This window comes from Thamnophis elegans, chromosome 6, assembly GCF_009769535.1.
Source record: "Thamnophis elegans isolate rThaEle1 chromosome 6, rThaEle1.pri, whole genome shotgun sequence".
Taxonomy (NCBI): Eukaryota; Metazoa; Chordata; class Lepidosauria; order Squamata; family Colubridae; genus Thamnophis; species Thamnophis elegans.
In genome coordinates this window covers 26,819,837-26,836,668 of record NC_045546.1, presented here as the reverse complement: position 1 = coordinate 26,836,668, position 16,832 = coordinate 26,819,837, and the positions used below count along the sequence as shown (strand labels likewise).

The following is a 16,832-nucleotide window of genomic DNA, read 5'->3' as shown; positions in this document are numbered from 1 at the left end:
GACAGGAATATGGTCTTGAATTTGTTGCCTTGTTTTTCACAAAAAAATGTTGCTAAGATTACTCAATTATTTCTCAATTCTTCACATGCTTCTTTTCCTGTAAAACCTGTGTTGTTTCTTTGTTCATCTTACAACTTAAACCGGAGTAAGAAACAAATACTACGTAGGTCAGGACTACTTTTATTGTAACAGGCGTAGAACAAAATTTTGTAAGTCTGAATGTGTTCTCTCCCTCCTTTATCTTTGTGTGAACTAGAGAAGAGCCTATCTGAGATGATCTCTCAAATTAGTTTCTCAACTCCCGCTTATCTGACCTCTGCCTTAGTAATGGTTCTTCATCTTGTCCTCCAAGGCTGTTGCCAATGTTCTCTGTATCATCTTACATTTACGTGCTTGTGAGAAGCTGCTAAAAACCATAAGCAACTAGTGGTGCTTGTTATTACAGTATTCTGACCACTCTGCAGGATCTCATGAAGAGGTTTCTGCTAATTAGTTAGCACATATCTATAACTGAAAAAGCCAAAAACTGAATGTGTGATTTATCTACATGCAAAGCATTTGTTTTATCATAGTATCCTGCATCTTCTTCATGATGTTAGCCAACTCCAACCTGGAATAATCACAGGCCATGGTGGCTGAGAATTCTAGAAGTTGCTTCCCAGCACAAATGGAAGTTACTGGACCAGAGAATGTGCTACTTTTTTCTCCATCCCATAAAAATACTGTCTTGGATACATGGCAAATCACCCAGTTCTCCTAATGTTTAATGCTTTCAAATAAAAATAGTAGCTTCCATATTGAAAAAACACAAACAAAAATCCTGCCTCTGCTTTCACATTGTTTCTAGGAATATCATATTTTGTGAGTGCATTCATTCTCCAAATTCTAAATATACTTTAAGTCTCTAAAGACTGCTAATCCCTGCCTTGCGGCAAGTATATAGACAGGAGGCTATAAGCATGGGTGTGATCCCTCTAATGTTCATGGATATCTGAACAAATGCTTTTCCAAGTGCCTCTCTTCAAGTGCTTACAGCAACACTCTAGCCTCATCTATATATATGATCTAAGTCTTTCCAGTCATGTTGGAATTGCATAGTTCTTACCAAAAGAATATTCCTTCTGTAATAGTTAAACAAGGCTCTTCTTTTACAAGTGGTTTAGGGCTGTAGATACTCCAGAATACATTGAGAGACATAGAATTCCTTTTATAAGTTTTTTTTTGGGGGGGGGGCAAAATTTGGTGAACTTCAGTTGCCTAAGGTAACAGTAATGAAATATAAAATAAAGAATGTTGTATTTGCTGAGACAGAGATTAACTTTTCCCATTTTTAAAATAAGCCTTTCTCCCCAAGTTCTTTTAGCAGTGGAAAATGAATTCAATGTCTGTTTTTTGTTTCTTTACTTCAGCTTTTGCCTTTCAGAAAATGCTCCTTTTTCAGAAAACTTCAGCTATGTTATTTTATCCCCGGTTCTGTCTTTTATCCCTTGGCTTATTATTAAACAGCTGCTGTACTTGCTTTGAAATGCTAACATGTCTTCCTATTGCTAAAATTAAATATTTCTGGATTGCACTTTCACTAAAGCTTAAAAGGATATGATGCATTTCCTTCTTCTACCAGCATCACTAACACTCAATCAACAAAAACAACAGCATGTGTATAAGGCTATGTATTAGGGACCAAAAATTTGGTTGTTTTGAAAAAACTCTTGGAAGAAAAAGAATCATTCAATACTTTGAATGATTGTTAAGCAATGGTTGTTATTTTGTTTGTTTGTTTGTTTGTTTGTTTGTTTGTTTATTTATTTATTTATTTATTTATTTATTTATTTATTTATTTATTTAAGCATCTATATAAGATAACAGATAAAAGTATAAACGTGATTTTGAATACATGAAAAAAGATACAAATAAAGAGAGACATTAGACAGGGACGGTAGACACATTGGTGCGCTCATCCACGGCCCTTACAGACCTCTTAGGAATGGAGTGAGGTCAACAGTAGCCAGTCTAAGGTTAAAGTTTTGGGGGTTAGGGGAAGAAACCAAAGAGTCAGATAATGTATTTCAGGCATTGGCCACTCTGTGTCTGAGGTCATATTTTCTGCAATCGACTTTGGAGTGGTTTAACCTGAATTTGTATCTATTGTTTGCCCATGTATTATTGCGGTTGAAGCTGAAGTAGTCATTGACAGGTCGGACGTTGTAGCAGACAATTTTATGTACTATGCTTAGGTCAGACTGAAGATGGCGTAGTTCTAAGTTGTCTAAGCCCAAATGTTATTGCAGATAGAGGAATGGAGGACTCTTCTCGTAAAATATCTTTGGGCTCTCTCAATTGTATTAATGTCTGATATGCAGTGCGGGTTCCAGACATATGAGCTGTATTTGAGAATTGGTTTACCAAATGTTTTGTATGCTCTAGTTAGTAGTACAATATTACCAGAGAAGAGCTACACAAGATTAGGTTAACAACTCTTAATGCCTGTTTGGCAATGTTGTTACAGTGGGCTGTGGCACTTAGATCTTTAGAAATGAGTACTCCAAGGTCCTTGATAGAGTGCAGATCATCTGCAAGATCATGCCCATCTACCTTGTATTTTATGTTCTGATTTATTTTTGCCAATGTGTAAAACAGAGCATTTATTGGTTGGGATTTGAAGTTTGACCAATCTGACACCTAATCAAGGTCTTTTTGAAGGGTGATAGCATTGTCAGTGGTGTTGAATAGTTTTACATCATCAGCAAAGAAAATGCAGTTGCTTCTAATATTGCAAAGATCATTTATGTAAAGTATAAAGAATGTTGGTCCTAAAATGTTACCTTGGGGAACACCGCTGTTAACGGGTACAGGATATGTTAGACCTCTATCATATATCATATATATCATATATCATATACATGATATATGATTGATACACACACACACACACACACACACACACACACACACACGAGTACCTGTAATAAACCAGATTCTGCTCTTTTAAGTGATATAACTTAAAATTTGTTTGGAAATTGTAGTAATGTAAACATTCACTATTTTAGAAAGAGCAAGAATATAGTTCTGAGCATTTATTTTGTACATGTCCCATTCGGTTTCCAATATATTAAAGGAGAACATTTGTCCATTTTATACAGTATTCATATTAAAGAGGAATAGATGTTTTTGTTACTACAGATAGTCCTCAACATGCAACCATTCATTTAGTGACAGTTCAAAGTTACAATGGCACTGAAAAAATGACTGTTTTTCACATTTACGTCTGTTGCAGCATCTGCATCATCATTTGATCAAAATTTGAACGCTTGGCAGCTGGCATATATACAGACATGTATAATGGTTACAGTGTCCCGGGGTCATGTGATCATCTTTTGTGGCCTTCTGACAAGCAAAGTCAATGGGGAAGTCAAATTCATTTAACAACTGTGGAAAGAAAGGTCATAAAATGGGGCAAAACCCACCTAAAAACTGTCTTGCTTAGCAAAAGAAATTTGGAGCTCATTTGTGGTCATAAATCGAGGGCTGCCTGCATTACTAAACATCTGCCACAAAAAACACAGGAAAATGTGGGTTTGGAAAAAATATCAATACAAATTAAATGACAAGATACCCATGTGGGCAATTCCTAGACACGCAATAGAAAATATGAATATAGCACAAAAACAGGATATAATTACTTACAGACAGCTTCTTACCCTAGAAAGGGGTGTATTACAACTAAAATCCTTAGATGTATTAAAAGAGGAAAAGGTAATTCAAACATGGTTCCAGTATGGACAGCTACAGGCCAGGTGGAAAACAGATCAAAAAATTGGTTTCATGCAAGTCGAGGATAATTTATTTAAACAAATAAGAGATCAAAATTTAATGCATAAAGAGGATATACAATGTATTAGTACAGATGGATTCCGAAACAGAACTAGTTAAAGATTGTATGATAAAGTGGGCTCAAAATATTGAAGAACCAATAATGTTGGATACATGGGAAAGAATCTGAGTAAGAAATGTAAAATTTACACAAGCCCAAAACCTGAGAGAAAAATTTTACAAGATGTTCTATAGATGGCATTTAGATCCTAAAAAGTTGGCTTCTATGTATCCGAATTTACAATCCAAATGCTGGAGATGTGGTTCTCTCGATGCGACATATTTCCATATATGGTGGACTTGCCAAAAGGTTAAGGCATTTTGGATAAAAATATGGTGGATTATGCAAAATGTTCTTAAAAAAAGGATAAAGTTTACTCCTCAGTTATTTTTGTTAGGTATAATTACTGACTGTACAGCGGTAGAGATTAACTTGATTTTGCACTTAATAACTGCAGCAAGATTTTTGGTGGCGCAATACTGGAAGAAGGAAGACTTGCCTACAATTCAAGAATGGACATTGAAAGTCACAAATTTAGCTGAGATGGCTAAAATATCTGCATATCTTAAGGACCACTCAAATGAGAGATATAAACAAGACTGGAAAAAATGGATTGATTATATACAAAATAAATACGGGACTAAGAAATTCCAGATAGCTTATGCTTAAGATCAGGAATGATTTAAATTGTTTAAAGTTAGTTTAGCAAGGAGGAGCTAAGTTCAATGTAAAGATATTATCAATTTCTTATTCTTTTTTCCAATATATTTTAGACTGTTTTTGTTAAAAATCTATATCGTGTATGGGTTCTGGGAAGTTGGGGGGGGGAGATTGGGGGGGGTTGGGGGGAGGGGGAGGGATATATATCAGGTTTGACGAGACATGTTAGACTTTAATGTAATTTGACCCCACATGTATACTGTTTTTTCTTATATTTTCATTACTATTATTATTACTATTTTTTCTTTAAAACTAGGATATGTTAAGCATATTGACATGTAGCAGAAATACACTAATGAGAGGAGGAGTGGGAAACAGAAGGGAGAAGAAAGATGGGAAGAGAAGGATAGGAGAGAGGGTAAGGGGGGAAGATGAGAAAGATAAGGAGGAGTGGATTGTAGAGAGAGGAGCAGTAGAAAGGAAGTGGAAGTAGAGTAGGAAAGGATGATGGAGGGAAGATAGAAAGTTGGAGGGTGGTAGAAGAAAGAGGTGTATGGAGAGCAGAAGAGCTATAATGGGTTTCTATTTTTCTGGGCATTGTTGACAAGAGGAACTGATGTAATTATTATTTAATACTATATGATACAGGCTATGTATAGTATACATGTGAGTGTGTGTTATGAAAATAAAAATGGAAATAAAAAGATGCTTGTTGAATATTATAGAAATAAAGACCCATTCCCAATTTCCTCCAAAAGACCTAGCGGAAAAACAGCCCAATCCACTCCTGCACTGCTGACTTTTCATAGGAATTTTTCACCTCCCCTTAAAATATTAAATGATACATTGTCAATCTTCTCAAAGAAGAAGAAAATGTATAGTTGATACTATTATTCTTTCTTCACTATAATAGTGAAAGTACCCATTTCCCAGATCAGATCTTTTTGTGTATATCCATGAATAAGGAAGAAGCCATGAATCCCATCAAATCCAGGGAACTAGCAGGTTGCCCAGATCTGATTCCAGCACAACCAGATTACTCCCTAATTATATAGCCATGCTAAATATATTACTAAAAGTAAAATACCAGACTAAGTATCCTATGTTCTGTTGTATATCAATCAAAATGCATGCAAATGGCCTTTCATTTTAATGTATCTAAAGATACGAACAGGATCCCAATTAATGCATTTAGATTTTGAAAAATGAAAAGGAAGCAGCTGGAGGAGAGATAGAAAGAGAATTAAATCCCTTCAAGTTATGAGCTTCTGGTGACAGTAGTCAAGATAGATGCTTTGTGAGAAAATATGAGATCCAGCTGCTACCAAATGTAATGTTTAGATTTATGCAAGTTGCTTTGGAAACACAGAAAATTGGATTTTCTTCTACTAGATATGAAAAAGACTGAAGTTCAGCAAGAATTTTAAGTCCGTCTGTAACTTTTGTACTACTTACAAAGGATGCAGGGTGATCACTAATATTCTGACTACTTCACACAGGTAGATGAGCCATCCACATGAAGTAGTTCAGTCAAGTTCCTGGAGTATAAATCTAACAATCCAACAAGTATTTTTCAGATAAGAATGTAATAACAATGTACATTCTCTCAATTTCTTTAAATAATTGGTTATCAATGATCTTGCATAATCACACTTGTGATGCTGATAAGCATCCTTAATGCTTGGGGCTATTCAAGGATGGAAAAATTATAGCCCTTCATATTACTGAAAGATTCCTCATCAATATTTCTCAGAACTTGATATTAACCGGACCTTTTTGAAATTGAATTTCAGAAGCATCTGGAAAGTTCACAGGTTATATCCATCCATGATTTAGATAAGTAAGGAGGACCATAATAGAAGTGTCAAAAGTAAACATCTTTTGTTCCCATCAAGTAACTTGATTTTGTTCCCAGCACAGTAACTATGTACATTGTCAAAACAACACTAAGACACAAATATGTTTTTATAAAAACTCCAGTTTAATCTCATGGTTGAGACTTGGCAAAATTTCCACGTGCTGTCCATGAAAACAATACTCATCATGATGATTAAATGAAATTCAATGCATTCATACAAAGCTCACATTAATGGACTCGGTTTCCCCCTCTCAAATTTAAAGCAATAGGAAAAACTGACTCATAATTTCTTCAGGGAGTGGAAAGGGCAGGAAGGAACAGGGATTTATCCTCAACTGAAATTTGTTTTATTTAATAAAATTATCAGAAACAAATCTTGAAAAAAGTATACTTGTATCTTAAAGAATTACAGTTAAAATGTTATAAGCAATCTAACATGGCATGCAGCATTTTTCATATACAGCTTGAGACCTCAGAGCCATAGAAGGACCTTGAATGCTTTGACTACAGTGGATGTGTCCCTTCAAAAGTTGCCAACAAGTTGTGATTAATACTATGAAAGAAGGAAGAAAACTAAAAAATGCATGGGAACATTTTTACATTTAATACGTGTTCAGAAAATCCCCATTAACCGAATTCACTTTTGAATGAAATGAAATCAATTTTATTTTATTTTATCCTTGATCTAACGTCTGGACTGTTGTTCTCAGAATGCCACTGAAAAAACTAAGTGCAGCCCTCCCCTTTTCCTCCACCTTCAAACTCCCCCAAAGTTATGCCTTTTTTTAAAATAGAACACAATGGAAGAAGAATCCCATCCATTTTACAAATTTGCCCATAATTTCCCCAATCTCAACTGAAATTGTGTGTATGTCTGTGTGTGCACCCAAGAATTGAAACTGACAAGAAATTGAAGTAAAACAGTGCTAAGGATGCAAAGTGATATACAAGCACTTTTCTAGTTTCTTAATCATATATCTCATCTCATAAAACAATTCTTCACCACCATTACCCCAGGGACCATTGCCATGAAATCATTGGAAGATTTACTTTTTTGAGTGAGATCTGTTTCAGATGAGTTTAGCAATAGTTGTTAAAGTCCTGTGTTGATATGAAGAACAATTGCAGGAAAAAAGATCAGGAAGAACAGACTCCACAGTTAGCAGACAGGGCAATTGATGATCTTTCTCTATCAAAAGTGTGGGAAACCTACACAACAGGAGTTTGCAACTAATTTCTAAACACTGGCTTTGTCCAATATTCAGACATGCAGTGCTATTTAGAGACAGCTTCTTAGGTCTTAATTATACTGTATTTTAATATATTTCTATAGCACATTTTTAGAAAATATATCTGTCACTAGGAAAATAGTCAATATACCTTGCTTAAAGCAAATCCTAGGCATTACTTAAGCAAAAGAACAAACCATGCCACAGGTAACTACTGCAAATCTTTCTTTCTCTCTTGATACCATTCATTGAGCAAGTAAATTATTTTTGTTATCCCAGAAATGGTATAATGTACTAACAACTTTCCTTCTAATTCAGCATTCTGCTTCACTCCATTAACCTATTTCTTCCACAGCACACAGTGCCCTTCCTTCTGTCCTTGGGCATTATAGGACGGGGGGGGGGGGGGCACTTTGTTTTTTGCTTTCCCTTCTTTGCTAACTACTATAAGCAACATACCAAGCCTTGACCAAATCTAAGGATGCAAAAAGCAGAACCTCTTGTTCTATGTTTCCTAAAATGGAGAAACTGATTTATTCTCAAAATGAATCTTAAAAATCTTAAAAATTCATAGCATTCCAGTTGTGTTTAGCTGAATTTCTTTTCAATTAAGTAGTTGAATTTCTCTTCAATTAAATTCTCTCCAATTAAAATAAGGGTTTTTTTTTGTTCTTAACAATGCACAAATAAAGATCGTGTCACCCATTACTCTGTTATAAGGAGAGAACCACAATGTTTTAGAACTTCCAATCCTCTTTTGCTATTATTTCAAACTTCCTTACATAAACTTTATTGAAAAGTAAAAAAAGAAAGAGGGGTTTATAAAAGACTTCAAAAGTAAGAGGTGCTCATTTTGTTATGTGAAGCAACTTATTCTCAAAATCAAAGTTGGAATTCTAGGTAGAAGTACATGTGTCAAAATAAGTATTAGTGAAATTACAATATATGCCATTTCAGTATGTTATATGTATACCAAAGTCACTTGTCACATATTTTCACAACAAAGTCACTTGTCTACATATTTTCTGTCCTAGCTCTAGTTCAATTGTGTTTTGTGAATATGTGGTTCTAGACTATGATATTGAGAGTCAATGAGACAACAAAATCAAACATATGTAAGTCATTCTTGATAGATCTTCAGACCCCCAATTCTGATTTAATAACTTGCAACCAGACATTTGGGGTGGAATTTATTTGCTAATTGAAATTTACTTTGTGCCACTTATTGATGCAAGTTGGGTAGCAACTTAAATTCAATCTAATTTGCAAAACAGCCATACTGGGGCTGGTGTAGGGAAAATCATATTATAATGTCTTCAATAAACATCAGTATGCTATAATGTTCTAATAAGTGGATTGAAGCTTAATATGACTGCCCTATCACTTTATTTAGCAGCTACCTAAAGTGACACTGCTACACAGATAGCAAATTAGTGCTTTTGAAGGAGGGTGAATATCAGCTGGAGTGGGTTCAATCTCTACTATTACATCACTAAATCTTCCAATTATTGACAGAGCAGATATTTTACATTGTATGACTATTTATACAATCTTCTATAATCAGTATTAAAGTCCATCAACCATTTAGAGAAAAGTAAGATATAATTGGTGTTTTTAATAATAATAATAGCTTATCAAAATAGGTTTCACTCAAACACATCAGCATTCCTCTCTCACCACTTATTTGAGTGCCCAGCATGCACATTATTCTTTTGACAATGCTCCTTGTAGGTGTGAACATAGATGCATGGAGCAGGACTGCTGTTCTTAATACATACCAGGACTGAACTCCCCAATACTTAGCATTTCAACATTATAGGAAGGCAATAAGCAAGATCATGGAAAGGAACATTAGTTGAGATGATTCATATCTGTTGGTGGGAAGCAGAAGCATGAGAATGTCTTATAAAGGAATACATTTCTAGACACCTTTTACCTCTGCCTTTCCTTGCAGTAAAATGTTGCTTTCACCTGTGGGATAATTTCATCTATTAAATGTGACAAAGTATAAAATTAAGGATTGTTGAAATCAACAATTACTGTTTTAGTAATAAGCATTTAGCAATAATAGCATCATATTCAAAGTTCGCAGTGTTACCAGTATATCTCATCCACCAGGGAAGAGAAATTGAAAGACATTATTCTATCTGACGCCCGCTTCTTCCATCCAGAATTACAGACCTCCTCTGTGGTTGGTAAAAGCAACTTGTAGATGTCTCTAGTCTTTGGCCATTCTTTGGAATGGTCATCTTGTTACGAAGAGTGACACCCTCTGGGGCTGCCCCTAATAAATCATTCAAAATTGGACTTGGAGAAGGGCTCTGTGTAGGGCTTCTTATGGGAGACAACAATACTCTAGAGTCTGCTGAAGAGGGATGGTCCATGATAGGAAAGGGAGGACTAAATAGAATAAGGCTCTGGGGTCTTCCTGGTCTAGACCTGTAAGAAGGCTTTGAAACCCCAGATGGCCTCTCCATTTTTGAGGACTGTGGAGTATCTCCAGTGGTTTCTCCTTCAGAGGTTCTCTTTCGCCGAAGAATTGGTGCATCCTGAGTAGTATTATGATTGGGAAAAGATGGTTCGGCTTTTCTAGCTGCAGCTGAATCCAAAATGAGTGTATTGTTGTTTTCTTTTCCCATCCCATCAAGTGATGGACTCTTTGGGAGTTGCAGCTGACCCTGAGCATTTTGAATGGGCTTGACTAGACTTTTCTTGACTTCTGTTTCTTTATTCTCGGATGCCAGTGAGATTCTACAGTTGGGGTTTTGTGTCTGCAAAGGTTGGGGAACTTGGGTATATTGAATCTTTGGTGGAATTACTGGCACAGCTCGAGCCTGACACATCTTAACCATGAAAGATGTTCTTACCGCTGAAACACTTACAGGGGCAGAATTACGACGACCGGTGGTAGCATGAGCCATCATTATGTATTCTAAGTCTAAGTCTTGGGGATCAAAGTGTGACCCCCAAAGGTCAGCTTTATTTTCACTTGGACAAACAACAGGAAGGGATGGCGCAGAATCACTAGACTTAGCTTCTTTCTGCCCGCAGAGAAAGTGCCTGGGTGAAGAGGGGAAAGACAAGTTGTCAAAATTAAAAAGGCTGGCGAGTGGAAGGACAGAATCCAGGTTGAGAGAAGAGGGCCTTGGCTTTCCTTTACATGGAATGTCTTCACTTTTATTGATCTGCAGCTCTTTAGTACAACACGGTCCTTTCATAACAGGAACTCCAGGTCTGTCATTCTGTTGAATATTAGTTGCATGCTTTCCTGTGCAGTTTGAATTTAATAAACTGACCTCAGTATTAAATTGTGATGAAGGAGAATCTAGCTTCATGTTTTCTTGATTTTTTTCATCTTTAGGCACTTTCTTCTTAACCAATGCTTTACAGGCAGCACTGGGCAATCCTTCAAGACCAGAAGGCAACTCCGTTGCTGCAAAGCCTGCTTGATGACTTAGATATTTCATGTGTTTTTCATGTGAGTTTGAAGTTTCCTTTAAACAATTCAGCCAGGCTTCAGCTTTCTGAAAACTTTCTTTCCACTGTCCTGGTGAATATTCCTTCATTCCTTGTTCTAGGTTACCACAAAGCTGTTCTTCATGTGCATTAGCTAAAGGTATTTCTATAGCCCAATGAGCTTTCAAAAAATCTTTACTATCTAAGGAAAAGCTGCGACTGAAACATGGTTTCTTCAAATGGCTTTGGGCTATTCCTTGGTTCTGTGGCTGAAACTCCTGAAGTGCCTTCCCTTGCGTTTCTTTCAAGGTAGGAGAATGAAGTGGACTGGTGACCCACTGATGATCTTCCCATGGCTCTAGTAACTCTAAACTATGGACATGGTCACTCCATGTATCTTCCTCCTGTCGGTTAGCAGAGTTCTGATTATTCATTCTGCCCCCTTTGACCCATGGGACTTCAGCTCTACATTGGATCTTTGAATTGGCTAGATCTCTCTCTGAAAATATGTCACTGCTTTTTTCTAACTGGGCTGTTGTTTCAACTTTTTTCTCTAGTTGAAGAAGCCGATTCTTACTTTCACATTTTGGCTGATCTAAATTATTTTCTTTGGAATATGATGACTTGTCTGTTGAAAAAGCTGTGTTTTCTTTTAGTTGTGATGGAAACTTCCAATTTAGGGATTGAGATGGAAGGTCATTTTTTGTGTTATCATCTTGTGGGCAATTTTTTGAACATGGACTATTTTGCAGCTTCACTGAGGTGAAGGAAATACCACTCTGCTTTCTGTATGTCTCAGAGTTGCAAAGTTGTACATGTTTCGATTCTTTGGAAAGAATGTCAGGTATAGCCAATGGATCTCCAATTATGTTTTCTTCTTTGGGGGGAGTTGGTTGCAGAAGAGAACTACACACTAAACTCTTTGTTTCTGAAGATGCAATGGATGTAAGACTTGGTTTAAACTCCCCTTGTTGTTCGTCTGTCTTTAAAGCACTTCCAGTACACGGAAACTCCTCCTCAGATTCAACAATTTTCAGCTCTTGTTGAATATCTGGCCACAGTGGTTTCATCACAGTGTTGGAATTATCATCAACCACCTGAAAAAGAGAAACCATCTAGATCACAAAACTCTATTTTATGAGCTTTTTTAAATCAGCTACATAAAAGTTTTAGAATAACAGCTAAGCATATATTCTATTGAAAGAATGAAAAGTTCTTCTACTATCTTTTTCAATTAAAAACTATATACATTCAAATTCTATTAAATAAATAATGCTAAAATGAAAATTTCCTCCATTGAAGATAGAAATCTTGCTATTTGTCCATCCCACTTTGTTGGAAACCAAATGTTAAAAATGAGGCACTATTTGAAAACTATGATACAGTGGGAATAAATCAGCAAGTAATAAACTATTTCAATCAACTATAATATTTTCAGTGGTTTTGGATTTATATCATCGGAAACTCCATAATGGCCTCAAAGTCAATGTGAAGATCCGAGGTGGCACAGTGGTTAAATGCAGCACTGCAGGCTACTTCAGCTGACTGCAGTTCTGCAGTTCGACTGTTCAAATCTCACCGGCTCAAGGTTGACTCAGCCTTCCATCCTTCTAAGCTGGGTAAAATGAGGACCCGGATTGTTGGGGGCAATATGCTGACTCTGTAAACTGCTTAGAGAGGGTTGAAAGCCCTATGAAGCGGTATATAAGTCTAATTGCTATTGCTAACTGCTAAGATCAAGCTAGACAACTCACAGTGTTAATGTGATTCCCAGGAATTTTTCCATTGAGAGATTTGGGATCGGCATTATTGGACTTTAACATTTGGCAATGGCAAAGGAGAAGGGGGAAAAAAGACTTTTTGACTCAAAGGAAGCAAGACTGGGAATTATTAATAAGCAATGAGTGAAAAAGAACTTGGATTCCCCCCTTCCCCCCAGTAGCTTTAGTCTAGTTTATTTAGAATGCCTCAATTCTTTTTGGGGACTGAATTGAATTTGATATCTGAAATTTGAATCCCCTCTTGGCTATTACTAAAAATGAACAAGCTGTAGGGTTTTAATTTTTTTAATGTTCAATTAATTGGATGAAAATTTGTTGACGTTTATTAGAAGAGGAAGACAGCTCAGTTTTTTTTTTATAAAATGTTCAGACATTTCTTGTTTTAAAAAAAACAGTAATATGGACATATTCAGAAATTTTATTTACCCTTCTGAGAGGAAAATCAGACCAACACATTTCTATCTTTTAATGGACAAATGTGAAGAAAATTACAAGTAGAATAGAGGTGTGCCTATCCATACAATCTGAAAATTTTATGAGTAACATGACTGCTTTTGTTTGGTTTTTATGGAAAATGTTTTAGATTATCTTTGGATTGATTCTTAGACATTGCAGTGTGTTTGTAAACGTATGAAACTCACAATCATTAGTGAAAGCCAGAGATAGTTCAGAATCAAATTAAATGGCTTTAGAGGAATTCTGCCTTGATTTACATATTTATTATGCCCCAATCACCCTGATTCAGTTTGGGGGATGTTTAAATCTGGAATACACTTTATAAAAATGTCCAGTATTACGGGGTGTATCAAGAATGGTACTTGAGGAAAGAATAGTTGGTGTCTTTTTCATAAAATAGCAAAACGGTCAAAAAACATAACATCCAAAGAAGACTTTCAATACTTTTTCTTACCTTTAGATGTGAGTTATCTTCTGTTTTATCTATTGACAGTTCTGGTGGCCAGGAAATTTGCTCTGACATGTCCTTAATTCCAAACTGGTCTTGACTTGCTTTCTCTGTCTGCTGCTGGCTTGCAAGGATCATAACCAATGGGCTCTGTTCCAGGGGGAGCTTATCTTCTAAAGGTTGGCTGCAATTGTTACCTCCACTCTTTGTCTCCTGAGTATTGATGGTTACTTGAGGAATACTTACAGACTCCAGCTTCTTAACTATGACTATTTTCTCAGTAGTAGAATCTATGTAAACAAATAAAATAAAAAGCAGATGTCAGGCCTGGAAGCCATCTTTTGCATTGGGCCTTTAGGCCTGCCACATTCAATGCTGTGGGAAAATGGGAGGGGAGGTTATATGGAGTCTGGGAGATATATAGTCATAATAACTTTCCTTTCTCAGAGAGTCAAGGACATCTTGTCCTGCACCTGGGAGGGTGTGACTGAGAGGCATCTCCAGTTGGGATGGTGCCTGATGTGACGGCCATGTGGGTGCTGGGCAGGGACTTGGACTTTCATTTGGGTTGGGAAAACCTGGAAACTTTCAGATTTGGGTTTTCCAAGATGTGCCAATATTACATCTCTAATAAAATGGAACTTTGAGGAATTTCAAGCCTCAGTGTCTTCTTTCATTGGGAGTCTTACTTGGAACCCTGACAGCAGATACCCAAATTTTAAAGAAGAAAACAAAATGATCAAAAGAAAATGAAGAAACCGTACAATTAAAAGGTCAACTTATTCTAAACCAACCTTCCTTAATATGAAACTGACTGCATATGACAAGAGTTCTGGTGTTTTTTGAAGGCATCATACTGAGATGGCAGTGGGTGGATGGACGAACGGACGGACGGACAGAAATAGGCTGGCTGGCTTTTAAAATGGAAATGATTTTCTATTCTGGTAATGAATGGAGGCCATCTTAATTTTGTTGTTGGATTTATGCACTTCTCAATTTGAGTTTATCTTAAGGACAGATAATTTGAAGTCAATTGTGCCTGTGGCACGACAAATCCGCGCTCGTCAAAATAGCGGTGGTTAAACCGCATCGCTGAAGCCGCGACGTCATCACCGCCGCGACAACAGCGCAGCGACAGAAGGGCGATCCAGATACCTCCAAAGGTAGCTGCTCCTGCGGCCGGGCTGACAGCAGCAGTGGGCACGGGGCAAAGCGGGCTGCCCAGCAGCAGCAGCCCACGGGAAGGGTCCAGCTCAGCCGCGGGGGGCAGCAGGAAGCCCGCGGGTGGCCTGAGCGGGGCCGGCAGCAGCAGGCGGGGCGCGGGATCCGCCGACGCCGCCCGCCCTGCCTCTTCCTCCGGGGGAGGCGCCGGCGGAGGAGGAGGACGCGCCCCGCCTGCTGCTGCTGGCCCCGCTCAGGCCACCCGCGGGCTTCCTGCTGCCCCCCGCGGCTGAGCTGGACCCTTCCCGTGGGCTGCTGCTGCTGGGCAGCCCACTTTGCCCCGTGCCCGCTTGCGAGCCCCTAGGTTTAGGGTTAGGTTTAGGTTTAGGGTGAGGTTAGGCTGAGTGCTTCGGAAGGCGCAGATTTGCCCTCCACCCTTATGTCAGCGTGGTAAGGTCGCATTTGCTTTAGTGATTCGGACGGCGCGGATTAGCACTCGCGCTTATGTCTCCGTGGATTAGCACTCTGCGGTATTGTGGTGGAACCAATTGTGCCTGAACTGTTATATAGCTATGAGATGAACAATGCTCTCTACGTATGTTTGGCAGCATAATTATATGTAATAAGCCATGGTTTCTTCTTTACGGTATATACTAGTATGTTCCTAATCTGAACAGTCTACAAATTACACAACACTGGCTACATTTTGACAATAATCCTGTATTTTTCACACTGACTAAAAGTTGGAAGTCTTTTGAAAGATGCAAAGATCTCTATCTGGAAGTGGCACATACTGAATCTGGGTCCTTTTACATATATAGAGTATATGATTTAGCATGATCCTTCATATCCCAACATCTCTAAATATATGGAGTTTTCAACAGTTTAAAGCTGTAAATGCTAACATAAGAACTTCAGTTATGGCCCAAATACTTTTAATGCCTAAATTTTCATGAGATCATTATCTTTGCAACCTTATGTTGGGTTCTTATGACATCTAGAAAAGAAGTCTAGAATTTAATGAGATCTCACACCAGAATCTCTGAAAACTGGCCATTTAATTATTCAAAATATCATGTCATTTATTTTGGGAAATAGATATATTAAAATAGATATTTTAGAGTGCAATAGGTGCCCTGGCACTGTGTTGTCAGCATCTGCTCTAGATGTTCAGGATATTGCAGTAATCTGTTTTAAGAGGCAGTCTAGGTATATAAAATAGGCATATAAAATACTGTACTCTGATTTTTTATTATATTTTTAATGAAAGGAGATTTAGAGTGGAAAGCAATTTGGGAAGTTTAAGCTGTTCCTTCCAGGTGCGTTCCTGTCTCAATTGATCCTTTCTAAAACTCGCTTTTGTCTTCATGTTCTTCCAACTACATGTAATAACTTGTCTGACAATTAATTTCAGCCTACCACCAAGATTTCCCTTTTGTTCCATTAATAACTAAGTAAAAAGATCACTCCAGCTGTATCACTGCAAGCTAGGTTTTCATAACATCCTCAGGCTGTGTGATCTCCAATACAAAGTTACCCATGTGTTCCTAAAGGCATTCTGTTCCACAGGATATTTTTAACAATTTTATGTAATTGGGAACCCCCCCTCACTTTTCTTATAAAAAACCCTCACTTTTAAAGAACAGAGGCAGAATATATCTTGTTTCCCCAAAAATAAGACCTAACTGGAAAATAAGTCCTAGCATGATTTTTTTAGGATGCTCGTAATATAAGTCTTACCCTCAAAATAAGCCCCATTAAGATTGTCAACCAGATGGATGCATTTAGTACCGTATTTCCCCTAAAATAAGGCCTAACCAGAAAATAAGCCCTAATGCATCTTTTGGAGCAAAAATTAATATAAGACCCGTCTTATTTTTGGGGAAACACGGTAAGATTGATACCTATTATT

At 37.3% G+C, this 16,832-nt stretch overlaps 1 protein-coding gene across 1 annotated transcript in view; it reads right to left on the bottom strand.

The window, feature by feature from the left end:
- Positions 1-6,491: 6,491 nt before the first annotated feature.
- The window catches only part of ARHGAP31 (Rho GTPase activating protein 31), a 106,381-nt gene continuing 96,040 nt past the window's right edge, over positions 6,492-16,832 (bottom strand). The window contains exons 11-12 of the mRNA XM_032220102.1: positions 13,766-14,049; positions 6,492-12,171 (exon numbers count right to left, since the gene is read on the bottom strand). Of these exons, the coding sequence (XP_032075993.1) occupies positions 9,757-12,171; positions 13,766-14,049 (2,699 nt within the window). The 3' untranslated portion in view covers positions 6,492-9,756. The remainder of the gene's footprint in view (positions 12,172-13,765; positions 14,050-16,832) is intronic.